Source organism: Pseudophryne corroboree, chromosome 7 (assembly GCF_028390025.1).
Source record: "Pseudophryne corroboree isolate aPseCor3 chromosome 7, aPseCor3.hap2, whole genome shotgun sequence".
Lineage (NCBI taxonomy): Eukaryota > Metazoa > Chordata > Amphibia > Anura > Myobatrachidae > Pseudophryne > Pseudophryne corroboree.
In genome coordinates this window covers 195369549-195387725 of record NC_086450.1, presented here as the reverse complement: position 1 = coordinate 195387725, position 18177 = coordinate 195369549, and the positions used below count along the sequence as shown (strand labels likewise).

The 18177-nt window shown below is 48.7% G+C and overlaps 1 protein-coding gene across 3 annotated transcripts in view; it reads left to right on the top strand.

The window, feature by feature from the left end:
• SLC11A1 (solute carrier family 11 member 1) overlaps positions 1-18177 on the top strand; it is a 274961-nt gene that overhangs the window by 198228 nt on the left and 58556 nt on the right. For all 3 annotated transcript variants that reach the window (XM_063933920.1, XM_063933918.1, XM_063933919.1), the window contains one exon: positions 938-1093. In XM_063933920.1, the coding sequence (XP_063789990.1) occupies positions 938-1093 (156 nt within the window). The remainder of the gene's footprint in view (positions 1-937; positions 1094-18177) is intronic.

Genomic DNA, 18177 nt, shown 5'->3' with positions numbered 1-18177 from the left:
TGCCTGCACTTCAATGCAGCCGCATGACGGGGGGAGTGAAGAAACTTCACTCCCCCCGTCACTGCCCCCCCGCCGCCGGGTCGCTCGTCGGCCGTTTCGACCGTCGGGCACCTCGGCGGCGCATCGTCAAATGTGTAGGGCCCCTTACTCATTCTGAAACCAGGTGTATTCATATAATGGGAAATTGATCAATTTGGAGACATCTGTAAAGTATAGGTTTACTGATGTAGTAATTGGTGGCTTCAGCTATAGTATGTGGACAAGATAATGATGATGCTGGACATAATACACACAGATATTAGATGAACAGCTGAAACTGGCCCTTCATTAGCCATTGTGTAACCAGAAATATAATTGGTGGTCCCATATTGGAAAATAAGATCCTTCATAATATCTAAAAGGACCATACACACTAGCCGAGCCCCCGCCGACGCTGATATTAGCGGCGGTAGGGTGCTGGCACGGCAAGTGCATACACACTGGCCGAAGCCAGTGGGGAAGGGAGCGACGGCGGGGGGAACGACACCCATGCTGCATCTGCAGCATGGCTGTCATTCACGAGGACCTCCCTCGTCTGTATATGTTCAGACGAGGAAGGGGGATGTTAACGATGCGGAGGAGCGTGCATTGTTAACGACATTGAGTGTACACACTGGACGAGATTGTAAAAGATCTCACTCAGATTAGCCCTTCTGAGCGAGATCTTTCACTTTCTCGTCTAGTGTGTATGGGGCTTAACTCAACACTGGTTTACATCAACTAATACAACATGTTCCCTGTATATTAACTCCAGGTTTATGGATTGTTACCGTGATACATCCCATCCAAAAAAAAAATCATATTTTTAATTCTGCAATGCTCATAGTTACTCAGAGATGACAAACACAAACCCTGAGAACATCTATATAATTCAATCATCTTATGCTTTATTCCTCAGTATGTGGTTGTCCATCCAGACCAAAGAGAGGTGGTAAAGGGGATGTTCTATCCGTATTGCTCTGGCTGCGGTAGGCCCGAGTTGCTCCAGGCTGTCGGGATCATAGGTGCCATTATCATGCCACATAATATATACCTGCACTCCTCGCTTGTCAAGGTAACGTGTATGAACATGCTGTCCACATTTATGTGGAGGATTTACCCATAACATCTAAGTTGTGGCAATGTATTATTTGATGTGCATATTTTATAGGTTCTGCAAATTTTCTTCTAGTCTTATAATAAAAATCATACGCATCAATTTGTCTGAGGGAATCAATTTTCTGACACATTAGCGAGTGAGTAGTAAAATCAATATACAGGATAAGAGGAAATATACTGTGCACCTGGTCAATAAGAGATACAGGAACACATAGCTAAAACTTTGGACTTTCAGCTGGTAAATTATACAAGCAGATGTTATACTCTGCAGCATATGAGGTTTAGTGAATCAATAGGATTTATGAGATAATAGCTGTAAGCCTACACAGTAGCTATCTCCATTGTGCCTCGTGTAGTTCCTTTGTGATGTATCAAGTTCTAGACACAATGACAGCTTGAGTATTGATTCTCTGCATCATTGTCATATTCTCTGTTTCTCTTTTACAAACATGGGTTACACTGTTCTGCACACATGGCCACCAGAAGTAATCTCAGGCCTAGGTGTTGACGCTTCTTGGGCCCAACACCTGCCACTGTGCCTGGAGCGGTGTGTGAACATGCAACCTAGCCTAGGCTGCGCAAAAGCAGATGCTGTGCACTTAGCTTAGAAGCAGTGTGATTGTGCAGACCAAGTGTAAGCTACTGTTCCATGCCATCACTTTGCTCAGCCTGTTCTAGAGCCCAATTCGGCTGTCTCAATAATCTGCCACCATGCTGCCAATGAGGTAAAGCCTGGCAACGATTAGTTATGCCCCCTAATTATTGTCCCTCATGATCTGCTGCCACTGGTTCCAGTTTAATAGATAGGCGATGTATTATGGTAAACATTGGTTATTTCCTGATTTCACTTCTTTTGGATCATCTAATATGTTTGTCTACCTTTACTTTAAAATTGTTTTACTTTAAATCACCAACAAAGGAAATGACAGCAATGTATCAACATACTCTCTATAACCTAGGCTAACAGAAAACTGGGTAAAGTAATTTTATAAATGACTAAGAAAAGTTTTAGGAAAGAGGAAGAGGGCAGATGTTATGTATATTAAAGAAACAGTGGCAGAACTACCGCTAGTGCAAGCGGTGCCTTGCACTGGGGCCCGCCACTGTCAAGGGGCCCAAAGCCAGCGTGGCATGTAATGAGTCAAACTGACTCATTACATGCCGCTGTGTGCTGCGGACCACCGCCGCCCGCCGAGGAGAGGAGCAGCAGGGACGCAGCGGCCACAGGGGGGGAAGGGGGAGGAGAAGGAGGGAGGTGGAGGAGGGAGCCGCAGCAGTGCAGTGTGATTGGTGGAGGCGCTGCTGCAGTTGTCTCTCCCCTTCCACATAGGCTGTCCTCCGCCTGTGAATGCTGGGATGCGCTTCCCTCATCACAGCTGCGGCAGGCAGCCTATGTGAAAGAAGAGGGACAGCTGCAGCAGCACCTCCACCAATTATATTGCGCTGCTGCGGCTCCCTCCTCCCCTTCCTCCTCCTCCTTCTCCCCTGCCCGGGATCATCATCTGCCAGATGCTGTTGCACCGAGGAGCCTGACTGCCAGTGGAGACAGTAAGTATAATCTATTCTTTCTTTCTTTCAGTCTATCTATCTATCTATCTATCTATCTATCTATCTATTCTGTCTGTCTGCCTTAATGTGTAAAAAGGGGACGCTGTCTGCCGTAATGTGTAAAAAAGGGGACGCTGTCTGCCGTAATGTGTAAAAAGGGGACACTGTCTGCCGTAATGTGTAAAAAAGGGGACGTTGTCTGCCGTAATGTGTAAAAAAGGGGACACTGTCTGCCGTAATGTGTAAAAACGGGACGCTGTCTGCCGTAATGTGTAAAAAAGGGGACGTTGTCTGCCGTAATGTGTAAAAAAGGGGACGTTGTCTGCCGTAATGTGTAAAAAGGGGGACTGTCTGCCGTAATGTGTAAAAAAGGGGACGCTGTCTGCCGTAATGTGTAAAAACGGGACGCTGTCTGCCGTAATGTGTAAAAAAGGGGACGTTGTCTGCCGTAATGTGGAAAAAGGGGACGCTGTCTGCCGTAATGTGTAAAAAGGGGACGCTGTCTGCCGTAATGTGTAAAAAGGGGACGCTGTCTGCCGTAATGTGTAAAAAAGGGACCGCTGTCTGCCGTAATGTGTAAAAAAGGGGACGTTGTCTGCCGTAATGTGGAAAAAGGGGACGCTGTCTGCCGTAATGTGGAAAAAGGGGGACTGTCTGCCGTAATGTGTAAAAAAGGGGACGCTGTCTGCCTTAATGTGTAAAAACGGGATGCTGTCTGCCGTAATGTGTAAAAAAGGGGACGCTGTCTGCCGTAATGTGTAAAAAGGGGACACTGTCTGCCGTAATGTGTAAAAAAGGGGACGTTGTCTGCCGTAATGTGTAAAAAGGGGGATGCTGTCTGCCGTAATGAGTAAAAAGGGGGACTGTCTGCCGTAATGTGTAAAAAAGGGGACACTGTCTGCCGTAATGTGTAAAAACGGGACGCTGTCTGCCGTAATGTGTAAAAAAGGGGACGTTGTCTGCCGTAATGTGTAAAAAAGGGGACGTTGTTTGCCGTAATGTGTAAAAAGGGGGACTGTCTGCCGTAATGTGTAAAAAAGGGGACGCTGTCTGCCGTAATGTGTAAAAACGGGACGCTGTCTGCCGTAATGTGTAAAAAAGGGGACGTTGTCTGCCGTAATGTGTAAAAAGGGGACGCTGTCTGCCGTAATGTGTAAAAAGGGGACGCTGTCTGCCGTAATGTGTAAAAAAGGGACCGCTGTCTGCCGTAATGTGTAAAAAGGGGACGTTGTCTGCCGTAATGTGGAAAAAGGGGACGCTGTCTGCCGTAATGTGGAAAAAGGGGGACTGTCTGCCGTAATGTGTAAAAAAGGGGACGCTGTCTGCCTTAATGTGTAAAAACGGGATGCTGTCTGCCGTAATGTGTAAAAAAGGGGACGCTGTCTGCCGTAATGTGTAAAAAGGGGACACTGTCTGCCGTAATGTGTAAAAAAGGGGACGTTGTCTGCCGTAATGTGTAAAAAGGGGGATGCTGTCTGCCGTAATGAGTAAAAAGGGGATGCTGTCTGCCGTAATGTGTAAAAAGGGGGACTGTCTGCCGTAATGTGTAAAAAAGGGGACGCTGTCTGCCGTAATGTGTAAAAACGGGACGCTGTCTCCCGTAATGTGTAAAAAAGGGAACGTTGTCTGCCGTAATGTGGAAAAAGGGGGCGCTGTCTGCCGTAATGTGTAAAAACGGGACGCTGTCTGCCGTAATGTGTAAAAAAGGGACCGCTGTCTGCCGTAATGTGTAAAAAAGGGGACGTTGTCTGCCGTAATGTGGAAAAAGGGGACGCTGTCTGCCATAATGTGTAGAAAGGGGGACTGTCTGCCGTAATGTGTAAAAAAGGGGACGCTGTCTGCCGAAATGTGTAAAAACGGGACGCTGTCTGCCGTAATGTGTAAAGTAGGGGACGCTGTCTGCCGTAATGTGTAAAAACGGGAAGATGTCTGCGGTAATGTGTAAAAAAGGGGACGTTGTCTGCCGTAATGTGGAAAAAGGGGACGCTGTCTGCCGTGATGTGTAAAAAGGGGAACTGTCTGCCGTAATGTGTAAAAAAGGGGACGCTGTCTGGCATAATGTGTAAAAAGGTGACGCTGTCTGCCGTAATGTGTAAAAAAGGGGACGCTGTCTGCCATAATGTGTAAAAAGGGGATGCTGTCTGCCGTAATGTGTAAAAAGGGGGACTGCCTTCTGTAATGTGTAAAAAAGGGGACTTTGCCGTAATGTGTAAAAAGAGGACGCTGTCTGCCGTAAATTGTAAAAAGGGGAATCTGTCTGCCGTAATGTGTAAATGGGGCTCTACCTGGTGTAGTGGTGCTACTGTGCAGCGTAATTTGAATAATGGAGACTACTGTGCACCGTTATACAAATTGGTATTATTTTGTGGTCACACCCCTTCCCCATGAAGCCACACCCTAAATTTTTTGCGCACTGCCCCTGTTTTACATAGAGGGGGGGGGGCTCCGATGCCGTTTCTTGCACACATCGCTAAAATGTCTAGTTACGGCACTGTTGCTAGGTATCCATTTCCCTGGCCCTGAGCAGGTCCCCCTCACCAGATCCTCTCCAGGGGTGAGGGGGTGGACTTGGATGGGTTGAGGGGGAAGGGGGGCCCAAAGCATTTTGTCGCACCTGGGCCCACCGCTCGCTAGTTCCGCCACTGTAAAGGAATATCAGATATTCTGTTCATGGGAGCACCAAATAGTTTTAAAGTTACTAAATGAGTTATTACATAGTGATAAGATGGGAAAATGACTGAAAAGACCTATTTCTTCAGTAATGTAAGTAAACTCTATTTTAGTTCAAACCTTCTTCCAACTAACAATAGATTGTCTACTAGGTGAAGCTGTTCCTTGTCAACTGGCTATACAAATAATGTTAACTAATTTTGTGGAATTGTTAGCTAATGATGGACAGTAACAAACATAGGGGGTGATTCATTGTGGATTGCTTAACCACTTAACTGACGATTTATTTTGCCGAAAACCGCAACGAAATTGTCGGGGTTTTTTATGAATGAATTAAGTGAAGAACATGACTTTAACCCTATCCCAAATGATTTTAGTAAAAAAAAAAAAAAGGAAAATATGTTTTTTTTAGATTTTAAAAAATATATATATATGTTTTCAAACATCAAAACATCGACCGTGAACATAGCGACCATCGGAACATCGGGAACATTGCGACTATCGCAGCCTTCATTTTGAAAGCCGGGACAGCCTGCAGGTATGCAGGGGGGGTCTGGGGGAGGCTTGGGAGGGTTCATTTACTCTCCCCAGCGGCTGCCATTGTCTGCAACCGCTGGAGGGGGGGGGGGGGATCCTGCCGTGCTGACCTATCAGCAGTGATCGGCAGCACGGCAGACACAGGGGGAGAGTGCAGGGAGGCAGAGGGACCTTCCGGTCCCTCTGACAGCAGCAGCGGAGGGAAGTTTATCTTCCCTGCCACTGCTAACACTCTCTATCTGACTGGTCGCATCCTGTGTGACCAGGTCAGATAGAGTACTTGCAGGCATGGTCGCATCTGATGCGACCATGCCAGGCAAGTGGTTAAGCCAACCTATCTGCACAGGCGTTTTTAAGTAGGTCCTCTGAAGTCAGCAATGACCACTACCAGCCTCTTGTTTAGCAAAAATTGAGGACGACCTTGCCTGGCGCAGATTGGAAAAATCTTTGATGATTTTGCGATCAGCCCACATATTAAGATGCAGTAGCAATTTTTATGATGGGCGTTTTTTCTCCATTTCTGGTCGGCAACTATTTGATCGCAAAAACTGCTTTTTAGCAGAAACTACAATCCTTACTTATAATCATTACATGGCCATGCAGGGCCCCAGGCATTCACATAAAAATAGGTCCATTATCATGGCAGCATGATGATATCCAACTGCCCAGCTGGCCACACAGTTGGCAAAAAATCATAAGCTTTAATACTGTATTTCTAGTGTTGAAAAAAAAAAAAAAAAAGATTAAATTTTTCTATTTTGATGTGTTTAGGGGGACAGTGAGGTTGATAGTGTTGATAGATGCCCACATGGCTCTAGCCACACCCACACACCACTGGTCACAGCCCCTCCCCTTTTCAGTATAGTCCCTTGAACATCTTTATCCCCAGGACCATTCTGCCCATAATTCGGCTCTGTGACCATGGGATCCTCTCACATGATCCTCTCACATGCCATCAGTAATAGTTAACACTTACAGGAGTCTCTACCAGTGGTGGCTGCTGCCCCTGGGCTGCAGCACCATCCAACGGCTGCAGGGGGGAGCTGGCCAGGACATATGAACATACATGTAAAGTTGTATGTATGTCCTGGCATCCTTGCCCCGGAATCAGCATCCGCCGCAGCATGGAAAAACTGCTCAGCCTATCAATCATTGCTTAGCCCACCCACGGATTTCCAATGGCTGGATTCACAGGAGTCCGGGGGGCAGCTAAATAAAGATTTACAGGGTGATCAGTGTGTGGAATGCTGCGGTGACTGTGGCGCCAGATCCCCCCTGCACACTTTGGACAGCACTGCAGCTCAGGGGCAGCAGTCACAGCTGGTCTGATTATCCTGGTGAGATGGTGACAGTAGATGTGAGGGTGAACTCATATCACCCTCATATCTGGTTTGGGTGGTGTGGTCGCTTGTTCTCATAAAATAAAATAAAAAATTAAAATAAAAGAATTACAAATATTGAAAAAAATAAATAATATTTTTAAAAAATCATTAAAAAAATATTCAGCTAATAGGATGAAGGAGGGGCACAGATAGTATGAGGTAGACAGATGGAATGAGGGTACAAACACATACAAAAAGGTTGAAAACGAAAGCGACAGACGAGACCATGACACAAGTGGGGGCAGATGGCCATATGGAGAGGGTGGCAGAAGCACACACTGGGGATGACGGCAGAGGCACACATGGAGAGTTTGGCAGAGGAACACATGGGTAGACAAGCATATGATTAGGAGCTCACATAGGAAAGTGGGCAGAGGCAAGCATGTAAACAGGATACAAAAAAGAGTAGATATCGAAAACAATATCCAGAGAGACAAATACAAAAGGGATGACAGAAAGAGAGCTAGAGATATTTGGTGGGGAGGTGGATTGTGCAGATATATAGATGCTAAAGATGAATGGGTCCGGTTCACCACCCGAACATAGGAGATCCAGGGCGATCAGAGCCACAGCACGGATCTCCCTGCCTGCCTGGGATCCCAAAAGACACCGCCAGCACCCCCACACAGAGGACACTACCGGCACCCGCGCAGAGGACACTACTGGCACCCCGCACTGCCCACACCCCCGTACAGAGGACACAGCCAGCACTCGTGCACAGAGGACGCAGCCTGGCACCTCCGTTCAGTTTAATTGGCAGTGCGTTACAGATACCGGTCACTGCCACTTCCCCACACTGAGGACACCACTGATGACAACCCCACATAGAGAACATCACCAGCACCCCCTCACTGCAGACAAAGCCTTCACCCCCGCACATAGGACACCACCGACACCTCCACACTGCCGACGTCACCGGCACCACTGGCACCCCTGCACAGAGGACACTGCCAGCACCCCACACAGAGGACACCGCCGGCACCTAAGCACTGCCGATACCGCTGGCACACCCACACAGAGGAAACCGCCGACACTCCAGCACTGCTGACACCGCCAGCATCCTCCTCCTCACAGACAACTGGGGGCATTTATCATCGGGGGCCCCCCTCCCACGTGTTGTCACATTAAGTACACTATTGGTGTATCCAATCCGACCTGCACTGTATCTGATCCGCACTGTATCCGACCTTCACTGTCTGTAACCTGCACTGTATCCAACCGACACTGTATATGACCCGTACTGTTTCCAGCCCGCATTGTATCTGACCTACACTGTATATGACCTGAACTGTATCTGACCTGCACTGTATTGAGCCCACACTGTATCCAACTCACACTGTATCTGACCTGCAATGTATCCAACCCACACTGTATCTAACCTGCACTGTATCCGACCCACATTGTATCCAAATCACACTGTATGGAACCTGCACTGTATCCGACCTGCACTGTATCCAACCCACACTGTATCCGACCCGCACTGTATCCAACCCACAATGTCTGTAACCTGCACTGTATCCGACCCACACTGTATCCAAATCATACTGTATGGAACCTGCACTGTATCCGACCTGCACTGTATCCAACCCACACTGTATCCGACCCGCACTGTATCCAACCCACAATGTCTGTAACCTGCCCTGTATCCGACCCGCACTTAGGGGGTCATTCCGACCCGTCAGTACGCAGCGGTTTGTCGCTTCAGTGCGAACGGGTCCAAAATGCACATGCTCGGCGGCCGCACTGCGCATGCGTGATGTTGCCCGGCGACAGGGGTCACCGGGTTACGTCGCGTCCTACAAAGAAAGCGAACGCAGAGCCGACCGCAAGAAGATTGACAGAAAGAATGCGTACCTGGGCGGATCCGGACCGTTGGAAACTGTTTTCGGGGAGTGGAGAAGAAAACGCAGGCGTGTCCAGCAGAATGGAGGGCGGGTGTCTGACGTCAAAGCCGGCCCTAGCATTGCAGAGATCGTCGCACAGGGTAAGTATGTCCAGGGCTGGTCTTCTTTTACTTTAATTTTTTTTAGCTTAGCAGGGCTGCACAAGCGATCGCATCCCTGCTAAGCTAAAGTACACTCCCCCATAGACTAGTTGATCGCAGCAGCAGCAAAAAGTTGCTGGCTGCGATCAACTCGGAATGACCACCTTTATCCGACACACACTGTATCCGACCAACACTACAACCTACACTGTATCCAACCGCACTGTATTCGACCCACACTGTATCCGACTTACGCTGTAGCCGACCCACACTGTATGCGACCTGCACTGTAACCTGCACTGTTTCTTACCAGCACTGTATCCGACCTATACTCTAACTTGCACTGACCCACAGGAATGGAACACTGTTTTTATGGTTGGGGAGATATTGGGGAACTGCTCAACAAAAAGGCTGATTGAGGCTTTACATGGGCACAGAGTGCCAGTCATCAGGGCCCCAGGGGCCCCAGGAGGGAGGTACAGATTGGGCACTGAGAATAGACATGTGCTGGGGACATGTGCTCTTGTCCAGGGGGCATCCATGTCTGCTGTTGCTATTTTATACCTGGGTTAGGGTTTTTTCTTTGCTGCTTGCTAACTACTACTACTTTAGAGCAAGAATATTCCAAACACGTTCTTAATAAATTTCTGTGTTGGATTGTTTTTTATTGATAGTACTTGCAAGTTGGTTTGATTGGTTATTGCTAATACAGGACTAATTTGCAAAACATTTTTAAACAGAAATAACTGCCGTGTGTTTGTGCCGCTGCTCTGTTGCTTAGTTTAGCTAGCCAGGCTTTGGCCTATATTTCTGAACAATATTGTGAGCTGTGAGGTGGTCAAAATTGACTGGAAATTACTGGAAAATATTGTTATTGAGGTTAATAATACTGTAGGAACAAAAACAGGCCCAAATTCTGTAGTTTTAGCTGTTTTAGTAAAACAAATACAGAACCAAAACCAGCAAGGGCGGTTTTGGCAAAACCAAATACAGATCCAAAACACGAAGGAGACACAGAACCAAAAACCATGACGGGGACCGGCACACATCCCTAATGCAGACACAGAGGGTGGGATTACTCTGCACTGTACTGCTACTACTTCTTGAACGGCCCCAGCCACATGTGGTCCATAATCCGATCCTGCTGAAAGGCAGTGGACACACCTGGCCAAGGGGCACTCCTCCATTTATCCAGCTCTGCACACATGGGGGACTGCACACAGTACAGAGAGCCCTGCCAGTGCTAGTGATCCTGGCTGCGATCTGCATACTGCCTGTGAATTACAAGTAGTAGGTGGCTAGAATTGTCAGTGACGGCAGGCCATCTTACAACCCGAGCCTCTTACAAATGTACCCGATGATGGCACTGTCAGGCACCCCTGTAAACAAGTATCTGGGACATCTCTATCCCTTATTTAACTTTGTAGAGCCAATATACTACAAATGTAAAATTTTAAGAGTATGTACATTTAGAACAATGGGGCTGATTCAGCGTAATTCAGGCGCAATGAACTGATGTTTTCGAAACTGCACATGCACCAGAGCTGCAGTGCACATGTCTCACGATGGTGCTGCAGCTCTGGTCGCAGTGCCCTTGTCAGGATCCATCCTGTTCAAATACATAGGATATGTATTTGTGGGCACAGGCACGGTGACCACTGGGTATTAGATGGGGCTGAAGGGAGATAGGTAAGTCTTTTAATGCAGCTGCTACAGGAGAAGACCCAAGGACCGAGGCTAGGCAGATAACTGGTGATATCTGAAACCAAATTACGGCAAGAACTGGATGCTGGACTGGAGTAGGTGGAAATAGAACTATACACCAGGCAGTAATGGTGACATTTAAGCTGTACACCGGACTGGCACCATTGGGCTGAACACCAGACAGGACTCGTGGCACTAGAACGCTAGGCAGGACTGGTGGCTCTTGGACTGGACACCGGGCTGGAATTGGTGGAACCGGTCACTTGGCAGGGACTGGTGGACCTGGACACTGGGCTGGAACCAGTGTATGAAACTGGACATCGGGCCGAAACCGGTGGTTCTGGACACTGGCAAGAACCAATGATTCTATGACTAGACACCGGGGTGGTACCAGTGGTCTGGTTATGGGCTGTAAATGCTGCAAACTAGAAACTTGTATGCACATGAGATCTCAAAAGTATGTGAACTGTAGCAGAAGTCTGGACAAGCTGAATGGAACTCTGAAACCTGTGGTAGGAGAAGCTTCACAGAGAGGTAACCCAGCAATGCAGAGAGCTGTGGAAAACTGTCAGCTGTAACCTATAATACTCTGGAACCAGGAATAGCAATATAACTTACTGCAAGCAGCAGTCTAGACGTCAGGATGTGACTTGTTGCTCTGGCCCTGAATGAATGACCAGAGCAGGCATAGATAGGAGTTGCAGGTCTGCAGGTCTCTGATTGGCTGCCTGTGTTAGCTGAGGCAAAGAGCATTCTGACTGGAGGGAGTGCAGTCAGCTGACATGCCCCAAGATAATGACGTCTGTGCATCTGTTCACAAATCAAGGCAAGCAGAAAACTTGACCTTCAGAACAGGTAAGTGAAAAATCAGTCACTAAGCACATGAAAACTGGATTGTCTCAGGATCTGTCAGGATGGTCATATGAAGAAAGTAAGCTGAACTAGAAGAGTGGGTCATAGGGGTAATTCAGAACTGATAGCACGCTAGCTTTTTTTGCTGCACTGTGATCAGGTCAGAGCTGCGCATGCGTATGCACCGCAATGCGCAGGCGCGTCGGTCGGGTACAAAGCGGATCGTTGCTGTGTGTTGTGGTTTTACGAAGAATCCATTCGCACAGCCAATCGCAAGGAGATTCACAGGAAGAAGGCATTTATGGGTGGCAACTGACCGTTTTCAGGAAGTGATTGGAAAAAGGCAGGCGTGTCCAAGCGTTTGCAGGGCGGGTGTCTGACGTCAATTACGGTCCCGGACAGGCTGAAGTGATCGCAGCGGCTGAGTAAGTCCTGGACTACTCAGAAACTGCAAAAGATCTTTTTATACCGCTCGTCTGCACATGCATTCGCACACTTGTACAGCTAAAATACACTCCCCTGTAGGCGGCGACTATCTGATCGCAGCGCTGCAAAAAACTGCTTGCGAGCGATCAGGACTGAGTTAGGCCCCCTGATAGCCCTATTAGCTACAGACTGAATGACTGACTGCAGGTGTTTCAGGGTGACGATGGAAAATGTTATAGAAAACTGGGACATGTCAGCCCAGGTTTTTGGGCATTGTGAAGCCAGTGCCTGCCTCCTCGGACACAGTTTCACTGGCCCCGGCTGCGTACTTTTGCCAGACATCCAGAGTAACCTAAGGGATCAGAGAAGCCAACAGTGGACGACTCCTGCTGCATTTGCATACTGTGTAGGAAGATGCAGTGGCGGTGACATTTGCGCACATCAGGCCAGTGTTACAAATTGTGGTTTTTTTTGTGGATTATAGAATTATGTGCCAAATAGAATTTTACAGATTTTCACAGAGAGCAGATTCACAATATGTTGTCACATTGCTATCAGCATTATGATTATTTAATATATGATATGGTATGAATTCTGATATCCTCTTTATCTTGAATGTTTCTGTATAGTCACTAAAACATTGCGTAATGTGATAGAGAAGTGTGTTTCCCACGTGAATCATTAGTTGTGAGTCACACATTATTGTGAGTCATTTATTTTCCTGTAACAAATACAAACCAAGTGACACAACTAAAGCACGGATGGTGTCATGGTTAGCATTTCTGCCTCACTGAAGCCGTGGGTTTGAATCCCAGCATGAACCTGTGTGGAGTTAGTATATTCTCCCCTTTACTTGCATGGGTTTCTTCTGGGTGCTCTGGTTTCTTCCCAGAATCCAAAATACACTGGTAGGTTAATTGGCATTGGGCAAATATTCCCTGTAAAGTGCTGCAGAATATGGGAGGGATGTACTAAAGAAAAAATGCGGTAAAACCCCCGTTTTCAAATGTACTATCACCCGACCACTGCGTTTTCACCGATGAGGGTATCACCATCTCTGGATGGCGATACCCTATAGAATCCTATAGGCTTCTTTTCGCCGGCCGCCGCAACCCGCTCATACCTCCCAACATGACCCTCCCCAGGAAGGACACAATGCTCTGCTCCTGGACTTTTCTCTTAATGTATGATTGCCAGCACCTGTGTTGAACAGCTTAATGGATAAGAAAAGTGTTTCAACATAGGTGATGGCAATCATAAATAAAGAGGGAAGTCCAGGAGCAGAGCATTCTGTCCCTCCTGGAGAGGGTCATGTTGGGAGGTATGCCCGCTGCAGATGCCGACCCCCACCGCAGACGCCTCCCCCCTGGCATACCTTCCTCCAGGAAGCCTGGACCTGGAAGGTAATGTCTTCCTCCCCCTAGCAACGCAGCCGGAGGTCCTTCCGGCTGCAGGGGGGAGGAGGAGGCGCCGGGGACAGCCAGCTGCCTGCTTCCTGGCAGGGGAGCAGGTGAAGATCCCGGGGAGGTATTGCGGGGGGCCTCCGTCACCGCATTGCGATATTGATCGCATATGTTAGTATATATGCGATCAACATCGCTGCGATGCGCGGCGAGGGGCAGAGATGTATCTTAATACATCCTGCCCTATGTGTGCACTATGGTGGTCATTCCGAGTTGTTCGCTCGCTGCTATTTTTAGCAGAATTGCTAATAGGCTAAAATCCGGCAGGTCAGCGCATGCATATGCACAGCAGGGCGCACGCGCTAAGCAATTTTACACAAAACTATGCTTTTTTACTCACGGGCGAACAAAGCTTTTCAGTCGCTCTGTTGATCGGAGAATGATTGACAGGAAGTGGGTGTTTCTGGGTGGTAACTGAGCGTTTTCCGGGAGTGTGCTAAAAAACGCAGGCGTACCAGCAGAAAACGCAGGAGTGGCTGGAGAAACGGGGGAGTGGCTGGGCGTGTTTGTGATGTCAACCCAGGAACTAAACTGACTGAGGTGATCGCAATCTAGGAGTAGGTCTGGAGCTACTCAGAAACTGCAAGGAAATACTTAATAGCAGAATTGCTAATCTTTCGTTAGCAATTCTGCTATGCTAAGATACACTCCCAGAGGGCGACGGCATTGTGTTTGCATTTCTGCTAAAAGTAGCTAGCAATACATAAATAAATAAATCATCATCATCATCATCATCGCAAATAAACAGTTAATACAGCATAGTGGTAAGACTATACCATACTGACATCTGTATGTTTTATTAGACTCTACACACAGCACAAAGGGGGGCATTCTGACCCGATCGCACGCTGCAGTTTATCGCAGCGGTGCGATCGTGTCAGAACTGCACATGCCAGATGGCCAAAGGCCGTCGGCCCGCTACGATCAATCAGGCAGAGGCGGTCGCTGGGCAGGGGGGGGGGGGGGGGGATGGCGGCATCTGGCCGCCGTTTCGTGGGCGTGGTCCGGCCAACGCAGGCGTGGCCGGACCGAACGGGGGGTGGGCCGCAGCAGCTGCGTGACGTCACACGCAGCTGCTGCAGGCCGGGGAGCGATGAGTAGCTCCTGGCCAGCACGCTAAACCTGCGCTGGTCGGGAGCTACTCTTGAAGTGCAAAGGCATCGCCGCTGTGCGATGCCTTTGCACTTCTGTGGGGGGAGCCGGCACTGACATGCGGGCAGGATAGCCCTGTGCTGGGCTTCCCCCCCAAATGTCAGTGTGAATGATCGTAGCTGTGCTAAATTTAGCACAGCTACGATCATCTCGTAATGACCCCCAAGACTCTGCCATACTAACATCTGTATGTATTACAATAGTGGTCAGACTGCCATACTGACATCTGTATGTATTATCATAGTCGGCAGACTCTGCCATACTGACATCTGTATGTATTATCATAGTAGGCATACTAACCATACTAACATCTGTATGTATTACAACAAAAGTGGTCAGACTGCCATACTGACATCTGTATGTATTATCATAGTAGGCAGACTCTGCCATACTGACATCTGTATGCAGTGGCGTAACTAGAAATTTTTCTCCCCCAAGCCAAAAAAATCTTCGGCGCCCCCTACCCCCCCCCAAACCCCCCATAATTGGCACTAGTAAAGGGACAAATATGCGCGCGGCGTAGGCGCGCGCCGCCAAAAAGGGGTGTGGTTTCACTGAAATGAGCGTGGCTTCGCATGAAGGGGCGTGGCATTGCAGGAAAAGACTACCTTATACCCCAGTTTTGCAACCTGCACGCCCAGACGTTAGCCACCACAGGAAAGAAAAATAATCCTGATTCGTGCCCCTTACATTATTTGTCATTTTTCCTCCTTATAGTAATGCCCAGTATACATTATGCCACATACTGCAATGGCCCTTAGACATTATGCCACACACAACAATGCACATGACACAATATGAACACACCGTAATGCCCCCGACACATTATGCCACACACCGTAATGCCTGTGACACATTATGACAGGAATCGCAATGCCCGTTATACATTATGCTACACACTGCAATGCCCCTGATACATTATAGCACATGCAATGTCTGTGACACATTATGACACACACCGCAATGACCCTGAGACATTATACCACATACCACAATGCCCGTGATATAGTATACAACACACCGTAATGCATGACACATTATGACACACACCGCAATGTCCGTGATACATTATGCCACACACCGTAATGCCCATTACACATTAAGTTCTACAGTAAGGCTTCTAATTACTTTTAAATTACCTGCTCGTTGCCAGGGGTTTCATGCTCTTGGTTCCATGCACGGTGCCAGGGGTTTTCATGCTCAGGGTGTCATGCTCGTTGCCAGGGGTTTCATGCACTGGGTGTCATGCTCGTTGCTAGGGGTTTCATGCACTGGGTGTCATGCTCGTTGCCAGGGGTTTTATGCACTGGGTGTCATGCTCATTGCTAGGGGGTAGTGCTTGTTGCTAGGGCCGTGCTCCCAGTGCCACATATGCTCCCAGTGCCAGATATTCCCCCACAGTGCCAGGTATATGCCCCCAGTGCCAGATATTCCCCCACAGTGCCAGGTATATGCCACCAGTGCCAGATAGTCCCCCACAGTGCCAGGTATATGCCCCCAGTGCCAGATAGTTCCCCACAGTGCCAGGTATATGCCACCAGTGCCAGATATTCCCCCACAGTGCCACATATGCCCCCTCACTGCCTGCTCCCCCCAGTGCCAGATATTCCCCCACAGTGCCAGGTATATGCCCCCAGTGCCAGATATTCCCCCCACAGTGCCAGGTATATGCCCCCAGTGCCAGATAGTCCCCCACAGTGCCAGGTATATGCCACCAGTGCCAGATAGTCCCCCGCAGTGCCAGGTATATGCCCCCAGTGCCAGATAGTCCCCCACAGTGCCAGGTATATGCCCCCAGTGCCAGATAGTCCCCCACAGTGCCAGGTATATGCCCCCCAGTGCCAGGTATATGCCCCCAGTGGCAGATAGTCCCCCACAGTGCCAGGTATATGCCCCCAGTGCCAGATAGTCCCCCACAGTGCCAGGTATATGCCCCCAGTGCCAGATAGTCCCCCACAGTGCCAGGTATATGCCCCCAGTGCCAGATATTCCCCCACAGTGCCAGGTATATGCCCCCAGTGGCAGATATTCCCCCACAGTGCCTGCTCTACCCCCCCCCCCCCCTCCTTTGTGTTGGAGGGACACGGAGCGCACAGCGCGCGCCTCTCCAGTGTCCCTTCTGGCTCTCCGGCTGTCTAATAAAGGAAATGCCGGTTCGTGAGCCAATCAGAGCTCACGAACCGGCACTTCCTTTATTAGACAGCCGGAGAGCCAGGGAGGGACACAGGGGGGCGCGCGCTGTGCGCTCCGTGTCCCTCCGTTCAGCAGCGGGGGAAGGAGACCTGCAGATTGACATGCGGACGCTCGTCCGCATGTCAATCTGTTCTGTCAGTGGCGCCCCCGCAGCCCCTCTCCCCCAAGCCACCGCGAGGGCTGCGGGGGCAGTAGTTACGCCACTGTCTGTATGTATTATCATTAGTGATGTGCACCGGAAATTTTTCGGGTTTTGTGTTTTGGTTTTGGATTCGGTTCCGCGGCCGTGTTTTGGATTCGGACGCGTTTTGGCAAAACCTCCCTGAAATTTTTTTGTCGGATTCGGGTGTGTTTTGGATTTGGGTGTTTTTTTACAAAAAACCCTCAAAAACAGCTTAAATCATAGAATTTGGGGGTCATTTTGATTAGTTTTATTAACCTCAATAACCATAATTTCCACTCATTTCCAGTCTATTCTGAACACCTCACATTATTATTTTTAGTCCTAAAATTTGCACCGAGGTTGCTGGATGACTAAGCTAAGCGACCCAAGTGGCCGACACAAACACATGGCCCATCTAGGAGTGGCACTGCAGTGTCAGACAGGATGGCAGATTTAAAAAATAGTCCCCAAACAGCACATGATGCAAAGAAAAAAAGAGGTGCACCGAGGTCACTGGATGTCTAAGCTAAGCGACCCAAGTGGCCGACACAAACACCTGGCCCATCTAGGAGTGGCACTGCAGTGTCAGACAGGATGGCAGATTTAAAAAATAGTCCCCAAACAGCACATGATGCAAAGAAAAAAAGAGGTGCACCAAGGTCGCTGGATGGCTAAGCTAAGCGACCCAATTGGCCGACACAAACACCTGGCCCATCTAGGAGTGGCACTGCAGTGTCAGACAGGATGGCAGATTTAAAAAATAGTCCCCAAACAGCACATGATGCAAAGAAAAAAAGAGGTGCACCGAGGTTGCTGGATGGCTAAGCTAAGCGACCCAAGTGTCCGACACAAACACCTGGCCCATCTAGGAGTGGCACTGCAGTTTTCTATCGAGATGATGAGTGCTTCCATCCTCATGTGAATCTGAACCACTAGCCATGAACATAGGCCAGGGCCTCAGCCATT